This window comes from Caloenas nicobarica, chromosome 2 (assembly GCF_036013445.1).
Source record: "Caloenas nicobarica isolate bCalNic1 chromosome 2, bCalNic1.hap1, whole genome shotgun sequence".
In the NCBI taxonomy this organism is placed as follows: Eukaryota; Metazoa; Chordata; class Aves; order Columbiformes; family Columbidae; genus Caloenas; species Caloenas nicobarica.
The window spans coordinates 111,131,458-111,149,212 of NC_088246.1; the positions used below are offsets into that span (position 1 = coordinate 111,131,458).

The window sequence follows — 17,755 nt, forward strand, 5'->3', positions numbered from 1 at the left end:
CATTCCAATACCACTGTGCATACTTTGTCTGACTTTCTTTATGAATCACCCAATAAAACACACCCAGTTCAAAATATTATTGGCAATACTACAGTCTACATACATTAAATCTCATTTTAAACAAAAACCTTTGAACCTGAAATGTTGCCAGTGCTCATATCCAAGAAGTCAAAATGCAGTAATGTATAGCTTCTTAATATAGCTGACACGCTTTAACTGTTCCCACAGTTAAAAAACATTAGAGCTTCCATTTGTACCACAACCAGGCACCCAGTGGTTCGAACCTTATATGGTGGTAAAAATAAAGGAAATGGTCATTTATATATCGAGTGAGTAAAGTTGATTTAGAAATTATTGATACAATGAGCCTAGCCAGGAGTTGCCTTGGGACTGTAATTGCTCTTTCATATATTAGGCACTTTAATTAAACAAATAAACTATTTTTGGACCAGACAGCTTGTTAAATTTTTCATACTTGTTATTACAAACCATCTGGCCCTGTATATTGTCAGATTTCATAACTCATACTGTATCACCATCTTCCTCAGAGATTATATGTGGGGTTTTATGTCTATTTGTATCTCCTCTAGGTTTTTTGGTGTACATTTATTTCAGATAAAACATTTAGTTCTTTGGATTCCCTCCCAGATCAATAGCTAAAAATTTCTGTGTAGAAATTGGCACATGTCAAGAACCATAATTCAGTTGTCCTCCTTATTTTGGGTAGCTTTTTGGTGGTTGTTTCCTCTGTTATATGATCCTTGCTCATAGTCTGTAGATAATTTTCTAACGCTGTAAATAAGAAAATTCTCAGCCTTCACTTTCAGAGGAACAAGAATTTCAATTTCAATCATTTCTTCAGGGAATGGACCTCTGCTATATTTTGCATATATTTTACTGGTTTCCAAATGTGCCACTCACTGTCTGTCCATACCTCTGTCTGGGCTCAGTGCTTCATGAACTGTAATTACACAGTTGCTGATAGAGTTGGAGCACAAGCACAATGGGTTCCCGTTTGCCCTCAAAAGACTGTACAAATACACACACCTAAAGACTGGCTCCTCCAGACATCTAAAATACATGTGTGTAACTGACCCTGAAATTCAGCGTGCTTCCTACAAGAGCTAGGGTTATCTAAACAAAGAGTTCTTAGGATGCAACCCCTTGACTTCTCCACCCCTCGCATTTTTTAGGATTGACAGATCCTAGCAATCACACACACCAGGATAACGAGCCATGTCCTTAAGCAATCTTTCTCCTGACATGCATCCCACTGGCACCTACTACCCTTCAGATCAGCAAAAAAAGAGCTTAGCTACCTGCTTAGGTGCATACCTAATTCTCCCTGACTAAATTGATTGCACTGTTGTTGGCTGAATAGGGTGGCCAAGCCAGTATTGACATCGGATGTGAAACAGTGTCACTCTTGAATCTGGCCTAAGCCCAGTTCAAATATGAAAAAGGTCTGTGGACAGGTTGCCAGACTCCACTTCTACGAGGGCTTGGGTTTTGTTTCTATTTCACTTTAAAGAAATGCAATGTGAGTATAAGAAACCAGTAAGAAGGTTCAAAAACTGCCAATCAAAACAGAATTTAAAGTGCTGTACATAGCAGCTTGCTGAGAAGATTTCAGGATGGAGGAGCAAGAGAGTGGGGAAAGCTGGTGCTGTAGTAAGAAGAGAAAGGATCATTGGAAGGGACTGCGTGGAATGGTGTGAACCTGATGCTGGAGGACAATCACCAAAAGGAATAGCAAGTTTGCTAGTAGTGGTAATTCAGTCTCATTTGTCCCTCTGAGATGTGTTCTTGGAACTGAATAACTCATCTCTGATTTGAAAGAAGAGCGTGAGCTGATTGCATGAGCCAATATCTAAGCAGACCTAGAGAGATGCCAATTTAGACTCAGTAGTCCAGGAAATGAAGGAGTGAATAAATGCAAATATATTAATCAGAAAATCAGGTTAGGTATTTCCAGGTAGGGACTGGTTGGATGGGGAAGGGATACTGTGTGGGCTGAGGAAAGGCTGGAAAGCCTGGCTGACTCATGGGCAAGTCTAACAAGGAGGCAGGGTCTGGCCTGGCATACAACTCAGATCTGGCACATTAGCAACCACGCGTTAGATTGCTACCTGTCATATACATAATCTCATCAGACAGCAAAAAGTAGCACATAAGATTTTTTGGTGTGTGTTTTATTTTATTAACTATTTCCATCTCAGGCATGATATCCAGTATCAGGCACATCATGTTGCTTCTTTTGCTCTGTTTCTTTACCTGTAAGTTGAGAATAATGACATTTATTTCCTTCCAAAATGATTTTGAGATCTAGCATGAAGAATTGGTGGATATCGGTATCTACTACAATAGTACCCCAGCTGTGCATATATGTGGTTGCTGTAATTTCACAAAATAGCCTTTCCCCACCCCCACCCCCACTTAGGAGAAAAAAAAAATCAACAGGCAATTCAGTGAGGAAAAGATTTAGTTTCTGGTTGCCCAGTCTTGTTTCCTTCCTGTATGTCAGTGAGACACAAACCTCTGAGAACCAGGAAATCCAGAGTTAAGCTACATCAGTCCAACCTGAACTCTGCCGTGTTTGATCAGTGATTCAGTCTTCCCGCAGCGTACATGTGCATGACGTGATTCCAGGTGAGTGCTACTGAACAAGGAATCCTGTACATACACTGCATTCTGACACTGAGACCCAGCTCCCTGAAACCGCCTCTGATAGATTAATTCTTTGTCCTCTTTCACAGTGAGCTTGAGCACCTATAGGATCAGATACAGACATAGACATTCACTCACCCACAAGGCAAACTTTGCTTTGTATTAACTAAGCTCTTTGTCAGCAAATGTAGGTGTTAATTTATTCATGGTTGGCATATTAATGTGTTTATAATCCTTCTGTGAGGCAGCAGCAGGTGGACTCAGATGTTAAGCTTTGCAGGTCATCACCAGCTCAAGCTCTTAGCCAGGCAACAGGGAAAATTAAAACTGTGGTGCACAAAAACTTTCCTGTCCACAAGAGATGTATCAAAAAAACCCTTTTATTGGAGAGAGAGAAGAAGAACAGGAATAGGGAAGGAGAAGAGAAGGACAGAAGCAAGCATAAGAAAAAAAGAAAGGCTTCATGACAAACACCTCTTTGTAGCAGAAGTCCTTCAATATGAGATACATTTTCAAATTCAAATTGACTGTGTCCAAGGCTTCAGCCATCAGGTTTTCATGTGTATCCATATGTATTATAGGTACCCCTGTATATGTATATGTATATATATATATATATGTATATGTGTGTATATGTATCTTAATCCGTATATTTAGTTATGGGCCAGTTTTGCTTAAGCACCCTATAAAGAACAAAAAGATGGCCTGTAAAGAGTGTATAGTTTAAGCATACGGCACAACATATGCGTGCAGACAGAATCCTGGGGGTGGACAAGAAAACTATGAGTATTACTCAAGAGGATAAGCAGTTGCCTTGGTGCACCAGCAGTCTAACCCTGATACATTTTTTGGTAGTCTTTACAGGAAAAGAGGGTTTTGCCGAGGAATCCGAAGGAGGATAGCGAGATGGCTGCGCAGATATTTATGGGAAGTTCCTCCCACACATGAAGGGTAGCCTGCGAGAAATGCAAAGCTAGTCAATATGCAGACATTGAAAGCTGGCATTGTTGTTTGGTCACACTTGCTTCTTCAGAGCAAATGAGGAAAAATAAATAATAATATGCTAGATAATAATATAATAATATAGGTGAGTTCTTGGGGCTGCAGGGTTTTTGAGCCTGAGGTCCTTATACCTGGAGCAGTTTTGATTGAAGAAATGTCACTAATCAAGCCACAAAATAACACGTTGCAAATATGTCTAGATGGATGTTGGGCATCTTGTGTCTAACTTGGTCATTTGTGTAGGTTAGAAAGGATTTTTGCAGTACTTTATGTAAATACTAAAATGCCTTGCTGATTGCTATGAACTTTTTGGAGATATATCACATAGATAACAATACAGGTGTCTTTTGTCACATGCAAAGGATCTCGCCAAGGAGTCTTCAGTTTGTATCCTTCCATCCATAGCCTTGCCTTCCACCCTTCGGAGTGTGTTTTTCCATGAGATAAACTCACGGTCACACACTATCTAAGTTTTTTACTCCCCAGTGCCTGTAAGGGTACTCAAATTGGCTATTAGAACTCCAGCACCAAATCTGCCAGAATGTTTTGGCAGCTGCTATATTGCTGACTCCTTAACATGTCTCATCTAATAAAACAAGTCTGTTAAGAAAATTTTCTTTCATAATTAGGCGTGTTATTTTAGAATGGCAGTCCATCATGCTGTCTGAAGGAGTCAGCATCTGTCCTACACGTACAGGTTCTCTGTCTGCCTTGCTTGCGACCAGTGGCAGGGAATCTTACCGTCAACTTGAAATTTGAATCAGGCCCTTAGGGATTACCTGGGGATTTAATGAGGCTGAGAAGTTTAAAAATATCTGGTGACTTACTCATTAAGTAGGATTTTGCATTGTGTATTGGCATTAAGCAAAAAAACCCTTTTTTTTTTTCTTTTCCCCCTCCATGTGTGTCACTGTACAAGCCAAAAGTTTTGCTACAGAGTTTCTACTCACAGAGGATGAGACCTTTCCTGATGGCTGATAGTGATGGGACCAAATGTGCCTGAGGAATACAGTCTAATGTTCTATGGGTAACATGTAGCAAAAGAAAATCGCAATTCCTAGCAATTATAATTGGTCTTCAAAGGCTAAATCACAGTGATCCTTGTTATCTGAGCTACTTAAATACCACAGTCCTGCCTACAGAGAAAGAACTAACCACCACTTAAGAAGGTCACATGCACACAGGAAAATCCCAAATTCATTTATATGAATTTAGGGTAAGTATGATCTCTTGTAATCATCATTTTACCTTACTTTATTGCATAAATTGTACTTCCTCTTTAAATACTCTCTTTAAACAAATATCTACATAGAAATAAAAAAGTCCTAAATACTCTAGAGACCATTACATATGAGGCAATAATTAATTGACAATAATTAACACTATTAATACAGTTTAAGAGCAGGACTTCCGGTGCACTGCAAATTATAAACCCAGTTGTCGTAGGCGTATCTTATTAAGCTCCATTTCTCATCATGACGATAACAATAATGGTCAAGGTAACTTTGATGCCCTCAGACAACAGTAATCTATGGTTAACGTGCATTAGTGCCTCTTTGTAAAGAGTTAGAAAAAGGAAACAAACCCCTTGATTCTTTCAGTAAAACGAAGCACATCACATTTTAGGCTGTTTCTGTTGAATTCAGAGGAAGCAAAACTGGGCTTTGATTGTGGTGAAGGATGTGGAGTGGAGAGAAAACTTCCTGGAAATAATGTGCGGTAATAGAGATAATAAAAACATAACCTTCAACTATGCTTTACTTTCCTGCTCTAGCCTATCGCTATTACACCCAGCATTGCCAGCTATTTGTGACGTCAAATATTTCATCTGAATGTCCTCTTGAATGACACTGGCAGAGAATAGCATGGTTAGCATAACTTAGTCATGGCAAACTGACTTGATTTACTCAGGTTTTGGGGTTATATATCTGAATAAAAACAGGTGTTGGATAATCAGTATCCAGTAGGCCCTGGTGACTCATCTAAAGATTGAACGGGTATGCAGTGGGATAGAGCTTTTTCTATAGAATTGTGAGGAAAGGTATGTATGCATTTTAAAAGATCACACATTTTCAGCCACTATGGTATTGACTATAGAGATGTACTCCTTGTCCAGCTTACAGAATAAAAACTGTGTGATGTTCAAATGCAGCTTACAAGACATGTCAAGCATCCAGTTAAAAACAGAGCTACAGAAATTGCATCCTTTTTTGAAAAAAACCCCACAAACAAAAAAGGCAAAAATAACTTACTTTGCTTTTCTATGTATTAATACTTTAATTATTGCCAAGGTAAAAATAAGACCGTGGAAGGCTCAGATAAGGCTCCCAGGTGGCACCAGTACCAGTAATGGCCCTTTTCTTTATCAAGTGCTCTGGGTACCAATTAATTAGAGCACTTGTTTTATCCAACACTTTCAATCTTCCAATTTACAGTGGAAAATGTATCAAAACAGTTAAAATGACAATAACCACCAGCACCGACCGTAAAGTATAGCCAAGAGAAGCAGGAAGCGATGGGTACCTTCACGTATACATACCACCGAACTGCGCATTTTTAAAACAAAAGTCAGAACGCGCAGCACTGAGAGCATCCCGTCTTTCCAAGACACGGGTTCCCAGCTGAAATTCGGCAGCCCACGGGAGGAGGGTGCCCGTGGGGGTGGCCCGGCCACCTCTCAGGGGACCCTTCTCTCCGGGTGACCCCACAGCGCTCAACCGGGGGCCTCCCAGGGCCGAGCCGGCAGCGCGGCGGGGCCTTCATGCCGCCCCGCTGCCCTCCCCGCCCCTCGGCGGGCGGCAGGAGGAGCCCAAGCCCCGAGATGGCGGCGGGGGGCGGGGAGCGGCGAGGCCAGGTGAGCGGCCCGGGCCGTGCTCTGCCGGTCGCCGGCCTCTCCGCCCGCGGGCAGGGCAGGGCAGGCCCGGGCGGCTCCGGGCGTGAGTCAGAGCGATGGGCGGAGAGGCGCGGCCGCCCCTGTGAGCGAGCGCGGCTCCGCCGGGCGGAGGCGGGGGCAGCGTGTCCGGCTCAGACCCCTCCTCCCGCCTTCCTCCGCCCGCCCGCTCCCTCCTCCTTCCTTCCCTCCCTCCCTCCGCGACTTTCCCGGGGACGCCGGGAGACGCCGTCTAGTCCCGGGCCCTGGACCGCACGGGGCCTGCCCCCTCCTGCCGCCCGCACCGCCGCCCCCTTCGTCTGCTCGGCCGAGGGTTAAATGTAGCCCGGCGCCCCGCGGGGGCTGCAGCAAGATGGCGGGTAGGTAGCGCCCCCCTCCCCCTTTCCGCACACGCCGCCTCCCCGGTGGGGCGCCAGCCCTCCTCTCCCCCCACCTCCACTCCCCCGCCCCGGCTTAGGAAGCGCTTCCCGCCGCTGTCCGGCTCGGAGTGCGGGGGGCTGCGGGGTGGGGTCGGGCGGGCAGCGGGGCGCAGCCTGCGGAGCCCGCAAGCGTCTGCGGCGGGGGGCGGCCCCGCGGGCGGGCCAGCCGGGTCACGCGTGGCCGGGGCGGCGTGGGGGCAGCGGGCCGGGCGGCGCTGACACATGGTGCGTGTCTCCCGCAGATCTGTCGCTGCTCCAGGAGGACCTGCAGGAGGAGATCGACGGATGTGAGTGGGTAGAGGGGCGGCGGCGTGGGGCGGCTGTCGGCCGAGGAAGTGGCTTCAGAGGGGAGCGCCCACGGTGCATTGTGGGAGGCGGGGGGAAGGAGGAGGAGGCCGTGCTCCGCGCTTCCCCGTGTACATGACGCGCAGCCGGGCGCGCGTGGGGCAGGCCGGGCTCCGCCGGGCTTTCCCGCGGGGGAGCGGCGGCGGCAGCAGCAGCGCGCAGCGGGGTGCGTTGGCCGGCGGGAAGGGCGCGCGGGGGTGCCGTTAACGGCCGCTGGGGGAGGGCGGGAGGCCGTCCCGCCGGGAGGTGTGGCAGCCTGCGGGCCGCCGAGGGGAGCCGGCCCCTCATGGCCTGGCCGCGGCGCGACGGCTCCGGGGAGGAGAGACCTGCGGGGTCGGAGCCTGCAGCGTGTCGGTTGCTCGTTCTTTTCATCTCTCTCTCTCTGTATATATATTTATTCCTCTCCCTCCTCCCCCCTCCCCAGGCCCCCTCTTCCTGACCCTGCCGGAGAGATGTGTGGAAAAGAGTTAATGTCAGGGTGCAAATTGCACACAGTGTGGCTCTGGTGCAAAATCACTAACTCAGGGCTGTGAAGCCTGGCTGGGTAGGCTGTAAAACGTAACTCAGGTGAGAAGGCGTCTGTTGGTCATGTCAGTACCGAGGGAGCTCCTTGGAAGCAAGAGGGGGATAAAATTTTTGGGCGGAAAGTGAAAATGGAGGCGGCTGGTAAAGCAGGCGTCTGCCTCCCAGTCTGCCGTGGGCGTGTGGAACCTTGTTGCCGTCAGGAGGTATTTTGTCTGATGTGCGATCTGCACAGCAATCCACTCACCGGGACTAGATTGCAGGAGAAAAACCTTTCATTTAATGGCTTGAAGTTTTAGATGAGAGTTACTTTAACTCTTTAGAATTTACCTGCTACATCTTCTTTTTTTAGTTTTATCATCTGATGTTTAGAAAGCTTTCATTGTGCATTGCCTTGCACAAAGAGGCAGCCTTTCTGTGAGGCTTTTTTTTTTTTTTCAGTTCTGATGGCTTCACATTTGGATTGATAGCATAGCTGCTTGAAAACTTTGTGATTACAGGAGGACTTTCTCAGAGTGACACACTTAAAAGAAAAGTCCTTCTTAAATTTCCACTTAGTTTATGATTTGTCTTGACTGTGAAACAGGAGCTGAAGTAAGCAATTATGAATAGTCATGGGAGAGATGATTCTGAACCCGTGGGTTCCTGGTGGTGGTTTGAATGTTATGGTCTTGTCTTTAAAAATGAAAAAATAATAAATGCGTGGAGATATGACTCAGTCCAGATGAGAGCATCCTGAAGGCAGGAGCCGTAGAAATTTAAAAATTGAAGCCTCATTAAAAATTACTGAGGTTTTGATGGAAGTAGATAAAAGTGAATAGCTCAATGCTTATGCATATTATTTTAAGGGAAAAAAAACAGGAATCTGTGTGAATCAATGTGTACTGTCTGGACATAGTTCTGTCACATGATGTTTTTTATGGTTCTAAATTTTATGTGAGGTAGGTTTGAGCTGAGGAAAAATAGCACAGACCAGAGAGACTGTACATATCTAGTCAAATGCACTGCTTCTTGTGCAGTGATATTTCCTTGAAATAGCCATGTTTTGTACCCACAGAAGATAAGGTTTATGCAATTTATGAAAGAGTTCCCAACTGATGCATCATTTGGGATTATGTTTCATGGTTGCACATATGAAATGAATAATTTAAAAAAAAAAAAGACAAAAAGCTGTAATTTTTGCCTGTCTGTGCCAAACCTAAACCCCACCCTATGCTACTTCTCTATTGTAGGTATTTCAAATATCTGCAGCTCTTCTGAGCCATGGAATTGGACACTGGTTTAGAGGTGTATTCCTGAGGTAGTAGAATGCAATTGTGAGAAAACACAAAAATGCTGGCAGCTTTTATGCATGTGTGATTCTGCCAGCTGTGGTCTTGCTATTAAATGTGCTAAGCTATAGTTAATGACAAACAAGGAAAAAGATGTGCGGGCATACCTGTAGTCCTGGTGGTGTAATTTTGGAGGAGAAATTAGGTAAATGTAAAATAATATGAACTGTAGGAAACGACTGAGATGAGATCTATTGATTGGCTATTTTGAAAAGTGAACTATGTAGTTTTCAATAAACCTTTGGGCTTTTAACTGATCTGGTATCAAGCAATAGCAAAATATCTATGAGATGTGCTGGAGAAACCAGGAGTGATTACAAGCAGGTGCATGTGTACACATCTGGATTGGACATCTGAAGCTCCATCTCTGATTAAGCATATGGCTTAGGACATTTTACTAGATTAGGCATTCCTTTGTAGCTCATCAGTGAGTCCAGGTTTGATTCTGAATCACAAAATCGATTTTTTAATTTTTATAATGATAATTTACAATGTGATTAACCATTAGCTAATACAATGAATGTACAAAAGAAATTGAAAGAATCATTAAGGTCGCTAATAGATACCTTTTATTGGTCATGTTCCAAAGCAGTAGGAGAAAGTCCTGGAGTCGAGCAAAAAACAATGCACTGTATCTTTTTAGGTGTGCAGAGTTAAAACTAGCTGGTTTATGATTGTTTTTAAGGTCTCTGGAATTAAATATTTTACCAGAAAGTTGGAGTTTAATCAACAAATTGGTGCAACTGTATGATTTGTGCCTCCCCTTATTAGTTGTGCCAACTCATTGGATGGTAATTAAACTGAAATATAAAACAGCAAATGATTAAATCTTTGGCGTACCGTTTTAATAGTTGCCTATAAAAGAAAGTTTACCTTTTCCCGAAGAGAACTTGACAAATATTTAGGTTACATGAAACGTTCCTAGATTTCAAAAGAGAGTAGTAAATCTGCTTTTGGAGTAGTGGGAGACCTTCAGAATATATGCTCTGGAAGGCATTTATTTTAAAATTGCCTTTTGTTTATTTGTTTAAGAGGTCAGAGATTAAACAGGAGCTTTTATAAGAAAGGCTTTTAGAGAGTGGTTGATAAACCAGCTGGATTGACTTTTAAATAATTAATTTCAGCTTTGGTTTGCATTTCTATTTTGAAAACATCATATTATTTCCTGCTCTTGGTTGCTTGGTTACCACTGAAAAGCTCTGATTATTTTTTTTTTCTCTTTTTTTTTTTTCCTCCCAGGTGAATGCATACTTTTCACCTGATGGTACATTACACAGATGACTGCTTTAAGTAGTTACATAGCTTGACATGTGGTATTTCTGTACTTTAATTTTAGGTAATACTTTGCTTCTGTAGAGGTAGCTCCTGATGTCAAAGGCAGTGATAATAACTAAAAAATTTCCCGTTTTCCCATATTCAGCCAGTGGCTTTTCCTTGTTTGGTAGTTTGAAGTGGAAAAAAAGCCTGAGTGTATCGTGGCTGAACATACAGAAGGTTATAAAAGAAATTCCAAAATGTAAGTTCTTACTGTGAAAGGCAACTTTGTCATTGACTCTAACCCCGCAACTGGGTAACATATAATTGCATTTCATTTCTGTGAAGGTGACCCTAACAAGAATCCTTGCATGGTATCCACTAAGGCAAAAAAAACCCCACCGTAAAGTCAATAAGGTGAAAATTCAAAGTGAAAGCCTGCAGAAGACTCCCCATCCTATCTGCCTACTATAAGGTAGCAAAATTAAGGTAGTGGTTCAGTGTCAGCTGGACAGTTACCCATAACACTACTTGGACTGTTTACTTCCTTGATCTTTTGTCCAAAATCTTGCACAGTATATGGAAAATGTTATTGAAAATTTGGCTTTTGTTCAAATCTTTTTGTGCATTCAAAACCCAAAGTAGAATAACATAACTGTATAACCGAAGTATAGAACACAAAAGAAAATAATTTTAAAAAATGGTTGAAAAGCAAATACGGGAAGTTGTAGAATTATATATTTCTTATGATAAATAATGTTTTTACGACTCTTGCTAGATGGTTTGTGTTCCACTCCTTTTTCCCCCCTGGATGTTTCTGAAGATTGAACCGATCAGTACAGATAGATGCAATCAAATGTACCGTGATGGAGACTTCTTTCAGTCTGTCCATTGATGTGTGCAGGATGTGCATTCTGAAAAATAGAGCCATCTGTAATTAGAATTCAGACTGTGAAGGAGGATATCTTTATTTAACTCAGGATTTTAATTGTGATTTAAATCAGGAGAGAAAAGAAATTTTGATCTAATAACTGGTTTTCATACTGTTTTGCCTTTGTTTTAATGTTTATTATTGATAGCTGGTAGCTGCATTTACTTATAACTTTGGGCTTTTGATAGTTGCAAGTGCTGTATACATGCTTCAGTGGTTATGTAGCTTAACATTCAGATTCTGAAGCTTTATCTTTTATCATGTTGAAAAATGGTGAGTGATAGTTGCCTTTTTCTGTACACTTTGTGTTCTGATGTTTTAACTAAAAATCCTGAAAATGGTATTTTAATATCTGAGCGTAGTTTAGAGCTGTTAAATGATTTTTTTATAGATACATACAAATATACACCTGTGTGTAAACTTGTTTTCCGTAGCATAAGAGTTTAATGGTAAGATACATTTGAAATGTAACAATAAATATTTTTTTTACAGTTAGCAAATCTGGTGTTACTAGTTGATTTTACTAATAGATTAAACATTTTTAAAGGTAAGAAAAAAATACAGTAGCTATAATCTAATATACCTCTGGCTTTGGTATTGAGTTATTTTTCATTGATCAGAAGGGGAGGACAGGTCTTTCTAGCCTGTCTCCCAGCAGGCTTCTCCGCTGTGAGTGAACCAGTTATTTACTTGAGCTGAAGAAATACTCTCTGCATCTGCAGGTGTCAAAAACTGGTTTATCTTTGATATGTTCTTGTTTCAGGTGACCAGCAAATCTAACATTACTGGTGAGCTTGTGTTGATTGAATACTTTGAATTCAATTATTCTGTTATACTTTGGGTAGCACAAAAGTCTCTTCTCAAATAGAAGCTAATTTTAATTTAATTTTTTGTTTTACTTTTTTCATAATACTTAAAGCCAAAAGTTGTGGGTTAGTTTGTTTGTGTTTGGTTTTTTTGTTTTGTGTTTTCTCTTAATAAAATCTGTCTGTATTTTCCTGTGGCGTCAAATCACAATCATAGCTTGATGCTGTTTTGTAGTTCTTATTCCTTTGCAGTTAATTATGCTGGGTTAACATGCATTCAGTATATTGAAATTCACCTTTGCTTTCCCACAGCTTTACATAGTAATATCAGAAGTTTTGTATTGTGGTTCTTCTGTTCCTTTACCACAGAAAAAGAATTGGCAAATTTTATTTTGCTGTTAGTTGTTATGTATGGACTGCAAGTCAGGTCACTTCTTAGACTTAATTTCAGCTTTGACTATAGCTAAATTTCCAACATAATGTTCAAATACAGTTTTGCAGTACTGACCTTTTGGCCCTGTCAGAGGTTTAGCTCTGGTGGAAGAGTGCTGAGATAGTTTGAGTTACTGAGTTGACATTTCAGTAGTCTGCAGTCTTTAATGTCTGTGTTGCAAAAAATAACAGAAATTAATGGCAGACTTCCTATTTTATTTCTCTGGTGTGACCGAGGTTCTGTTCCGTTGGGAATCTAATAACCAATTTTTAGTTCTAATGAAGCATACTTGTTAAGTCTGTTTCCCCTGGAGATCAGGTTTAATTCTCCTGGCTCTTCAGTTAATTTGTTTGTCTTTTAATGTGGTGATTTACCTTCATAGAAACTGGGAGACTCAGGTTGGATGGCTGTGTCCCTATAGAATTCTGGTTTTAGTGGTCTCAGGTGGGTAATGCTTAGTCTCTTTTTCCTGAGCAACCTAGGATCCTTGAGAGATGATGATGATGTGAGGAAAGGGTTGTACTTGATTTGATATAGGCTAATAAACATTTCTCATACAGCTGCACATATTTTCTCCATTGCATGTAGCAGAGGATTGAAGAAGAGGTAATTTTCTAGTCTTTCAGCTTCCCAAGGCCAGTAGCATCACCTCTGATGTGGAAATGTGCTTTTCGCCAGCCACTTTTTATGTATCTGTCTCTGGCAGGAATCCTCAATTAAGTTTGCCAGCTCCTCTTTTTTTTTTTTTTTATTTTATTTTTTTATTTTAATTTAATTTTGTCTTTGTCTCCTGATTTATGTCCTAGTGCTTTCAGGTATAATCCTTATCCCTTTCCCACTCGGACTGAAAAAAAAAACCCAAAAACGGGAAGGAGTGAATGAGTCATGAAAGACAAGAAAATTTTTAAAATCTTAAGGTAGAGTGAAACCTTGATGTTCGTGCAGTTGTTTCTGACTGCTGACCTATTGTGGAGGTGGCAGACCCCAGTGTGAAGATAGAATAACTCTTTCCTGTATGTGTCTTTTGCTGCTAAGACTTTCCCTCTGTGTGGGCAGGAAGTTTTCATTGTAAGAGTAGTAGCTGCAGGAGATGACTTGTAACAGTAGCAAAAGTGGATGAAAGGATAGCTTCGGCTTTGAGAGCTGGAGTAACAACTCTGACTTTGGAAGAGGGAGTCAGGGATAGCCCCTGAAGGAACCCGAACATGAGGGCTTCTGTATCTGCTTTAGAAGGTATAGCATAAGAAAAATTAGTGTGGCTTTTTCTTGGTTTGGGTGGGATGCTGCAGTTCTTTCTGGCAATAGGGTGTTAAAATCCTGTCCAGTGTAGGTTGAACGAAGTGTCAAAATATGTCTGTGAAGGGTGTTAATTCACAACAGCAGAACAACTGCACTGAGAATTGAGAGTACTGGTCTGTTGTTGTGTTTGTTTTGGTTTTTTGTTTTGTTGTTGTTGGTTTTTTTTTACTGTTTTTAGGGTAAAGAAAAATGAGAGGTAAATAGTACAATAAATATGCATTATTCTGAGATACTGTTTCTGTGAAAGCTAAATATGACTGTGTAAAAGTGACATTTTATATGAGCGCTAATGTAGACTGTTAGAGTGGTTTTTCTCTGATAAACAAGTCCGCTTAGATATTTTTTTGTGTTGTTGCCATAGTGTCTGAACAGTTCCAAAATATTTGAATGGAAGAGAGGCCACCTTTTCCTTCCTCTCTAGCTTGCAGGAGGAATAAGTTGATTAGTCTGTAGGGATACTTGCTTGTGCAAATTTGCTTGTATGTATGTTTTATTAGAGGAAACTCAGTTTTAAGCAACACTGAAGTTAACACCCATGGCTGTTCTTACTTTTTCTAAGAGTGAATCCACTACATTCTGTACTGCTCAATCTTCTCCCATAGACCAGTTTTATACTTTATACTGAGCACAGACAGGAAAAATGTGGAGAGCTGCAGAAGGAAGAAGAGTGTGGAGAGCTGCAAAAAGAATTTCCACCTCTGAGTGCTCAGGAAATACAAAGGCATATCCCACCATGAGTTTTGAATGCTGCCAAACAACCTCTCGAGCGTTGTCTGGGGTTTAAGTGGAGGGAGGATAAGTAATACAGTTAGGAAGTTCAATGTGTTTTATGTTGAAAAGCCATGTTTTTTAGATTATAAATATACTAGTTATAGAACTTACCTTTTTGTAGCATTTAGCCTAAGTAAGTGTATTTCAGTTACTGTGACTGAGCCAGTGGAGCCAGACTTGATTGAAGTGGAGCAGTTGGGTTAGTAGCTGATATGTTATAACTCTTGGTGTCACATCAGCATCACAAAGCTAGCAGAAGCCCTTGGAGCATTTAAGCCTCAACTGCTTGCTCAATAGTGCTCTTCATTCCAGTTAGTTCACAGTTGAAGTACAAGTTCTTTGAACTCGATGTTTTTGAGTTTACCATATACCCAGTTAGGAGCAGAACTTGATCATGGCCCCAAGCACAGTGAATGCATATGTCCTTGTCATGGTAGGACCAAAGAGAACATCCTGATTGAAGATGGAAGTGGAATTCCCTTCACAGTACTACAAAGTTCTGAGTCAGTTATGGAGGCAATCAAAAACCTTACAAGCAGCAATGCTTTGCAGAGAGGGTGGATGCCTTTCTTTGACTGTAAGAAGCTTGTAGAGGAGAAAAAAGAACCTTAGAGGAACTTCCTGCTCACACTGTCAAACTTTTGCTTCACTCCAACCTCATTCCATGATCCTTAATTGTATGCAGTTGTTTGGAAGGGCTAAATGATAGGGATTTAAGTAGCAGGGGACATGACTATCATCGTGACGGGTGCATTATGCTCTCAACAGGAAATGGGCAGGCAAAATATAAACTGTCAATTGTTTTAACTGGTAGCTTGAATGTCCTTCTCTTTGTTTCAGTTTCCTCTGGACCAGCTTTTGTTGAAGGACAAACCGTTAACTGGTAGAAGTTACATTCTGCTGTTGTGCAAATAAATTACTAGTGAGCAATATGAGATAGAACTGCTCCTTTGTTTCAGAGCAAAGCAGGATTTTCAGTGCTGCTTTTGTACACCTTGAAGGGACAAACCTGTCTGTAGCTGCACATGTCCTTGTTTCTTAAAGAATTTTCTATCACCTGTTGTTTCCTCTGATGCTTGATGAGAAACGCAACTCCTTTGGCATACTTGATAACTGTCCTCCTGAAGGCCTTTGCTAAATGAAAATATTCTGAGTCTGTTACGTTTAGTCTAGTGAGTCTTTTAAATTTGCTGTGCCATACTTCTATAAGTTCTGTGTGTAAACAGCTGCTGATTTTGATTCCTGTGTCTTTCCTTCATCTGCTAAATGTCCCCCCCACCAAGCCTGTACTGAAGCTTTATTTTAAATGGCTTGCTCTGTACGTGCTTCAAGCTGTTAGCAAGTTCTGCTGTGAAAGTGCTACATAGGGGTTAATGGGGTAAGCCTTGGTTTTAACACAGCATCTTTGCATCAGAACTGCTCTGCATTTCCCCTTTCTTATCTTCTTCCTTGTTCCTACCTTTCTCCTCCTTCTCCCCCACCCCCAATCCCACCAAACTTGGAGTACGGACAACAAAGTCTATGCATGCAGATGTGGTGACTTTACCACATTCATAAAAGGCTCAAGGTGGACATCTCTATGTTTGAAGGGTAAATTTTGGGGAGAGACAGAGGAGGGGAAGTGTGGTTCTTATTTCTGCTAATATGTTGGGTGGACTGCAATCTAAGATTATCACTTTCTGATCCCCTTTATACTTTTCACCTGTTTTGTAATTTGGTTGAGTAAAATCACACAAACTTGTATTTTTCTCTTAAAACATTTGCAATATCAGTGTAAACTTGTGTCATCTCATTTGCATTTTCAGTCTGAGGCTACAGCAGGAGAACAGAGATGATATATTTTAAGTGTCTCTTGAAAAAATCAGCTCCCACTTTCTGACAGTGGGATCTGTCATCACCAGTGAATGATACTTGAATCTGACAGGCAAGATGGTGGAACTCAGCATTACAAACGTATTTTGTAATATTTGTGCAACTGTCATCGCAATAGCTCTTGGTTAATGTTACTGCAGCAGTGCAGTAAATTTGTGGTAGCAAATGAAGCTGAAATAGCCTGACTGATGCTTTGGTCTGTGATGTCACTGCAGAACTGGAGCTGGAATATAGTGCACTACGAAAGGATAAGAGTAATGAGTTCCTAAACATGAACGGATATAGATGTGTTGCTTCCATGCTTATGCTGAGGTGGATTTCTCTTTGCAGAACATGAAGATGCAAAATGATACTTAGAGAAAATGAGATGAAAAGGAATGTATTTGCAATATTGAAGGGCTGAGAACGCTACTTGTGTTCTGCAGAAATCCGAATGTAAGATGAATTTATTCTTTCATAGCATAAGGGATGGTGACTTAGAACAAAACTTGCCGCTGTTATTTTCTGATTATGGTATCAAATGTTTGGGCTTGTGGGACTACTATTTTTGCTTTACAATTGAACAGAAAAATTACTTGCTTGAACAGCAGAACAGAACGAAGTCCTTTCTGCATAAAGTGCTGTATTAACCTGAACATGCTTGTGGTAACAATTGATGTAGACCACAGCAAATAGCCTGTATTACAGTTGAATAAAAATTAGTCTGTTTTACTAGATATATCTGTAGCAACTGCCATAGAGACTTTTTAATAGATCTTGAGAGTGCTTTGGGAGTGCAGAAGATAAAATGAGGGAACTGTAATATTAGTTGGAAATCTTGAATCTTTCAAAGCTGAGCAACAAACAGTTTTAGAAATGAAAATTGCTTCATTTTGGAATACCTGTCATCTTGTTACTGAGTTTCTTTGCCAAAATGACGGAGGATATATTTCTTTCATGGAGCTCAGAACAGATGCAGAACAAAAAGATTACAGGTAGACCTTGCTACTGGATGGTATGGCAAAGAGTTAATGCATTATTAAATACAAGAAAAATAGTGATTATTTTTTCAAACATGAACTTGTGTACCTGTCTGTAAAAGACAGTATGATCAATATATTTGTGACAGTTACTATGAAGATGACAGATGTAGTAGAAAAATCAGCTTACTTGAAAGTTGTCCTGTAGACTACGATTTTATAGGGGACTGAATTGTAAATGGGCTTCTGTTTTG

General features: G+C 41.3%; 1 protein-coding gene across 10 annotated transcripts in view; it reads left to right on the top strand.

The window, feature by feature from the left end:
• Positions 1-6,763: 6,763 nt before the first annotated feature.
• Positions 6,764-17,755, top strand: part of PPP4R1 (protein phosphatase 4 regulatory subunit 1) — a 68,175-nt gene continuing 57,183 nt past the window's right edge. For 3 of the 10 annotated variants that reach the window (XM_065629028.1, XM_065629032.1, XM_065629030.1), the window contains exon 1: positions 7,397-7,489. In XM_065629028.1, the coding sequence (XP_065485100.1) occupies positions 7,399-7,489 (91 nt within the window). In that variant the 5' untranslated portion in view covers positions 7,397-7,398. Of the gene's footprint in view, positions 6,919-7,220; positions 7,266-7,396; positions 7,490-7,859; positions 7,891-16,899; positions 16,978-17,755 lie in introns of those variants that run through there. The other 7 variants (XM_065629029.1, XM_065629031.1, XM_065629036.1 and 4 more) reach the window with 5 other exon arrangements.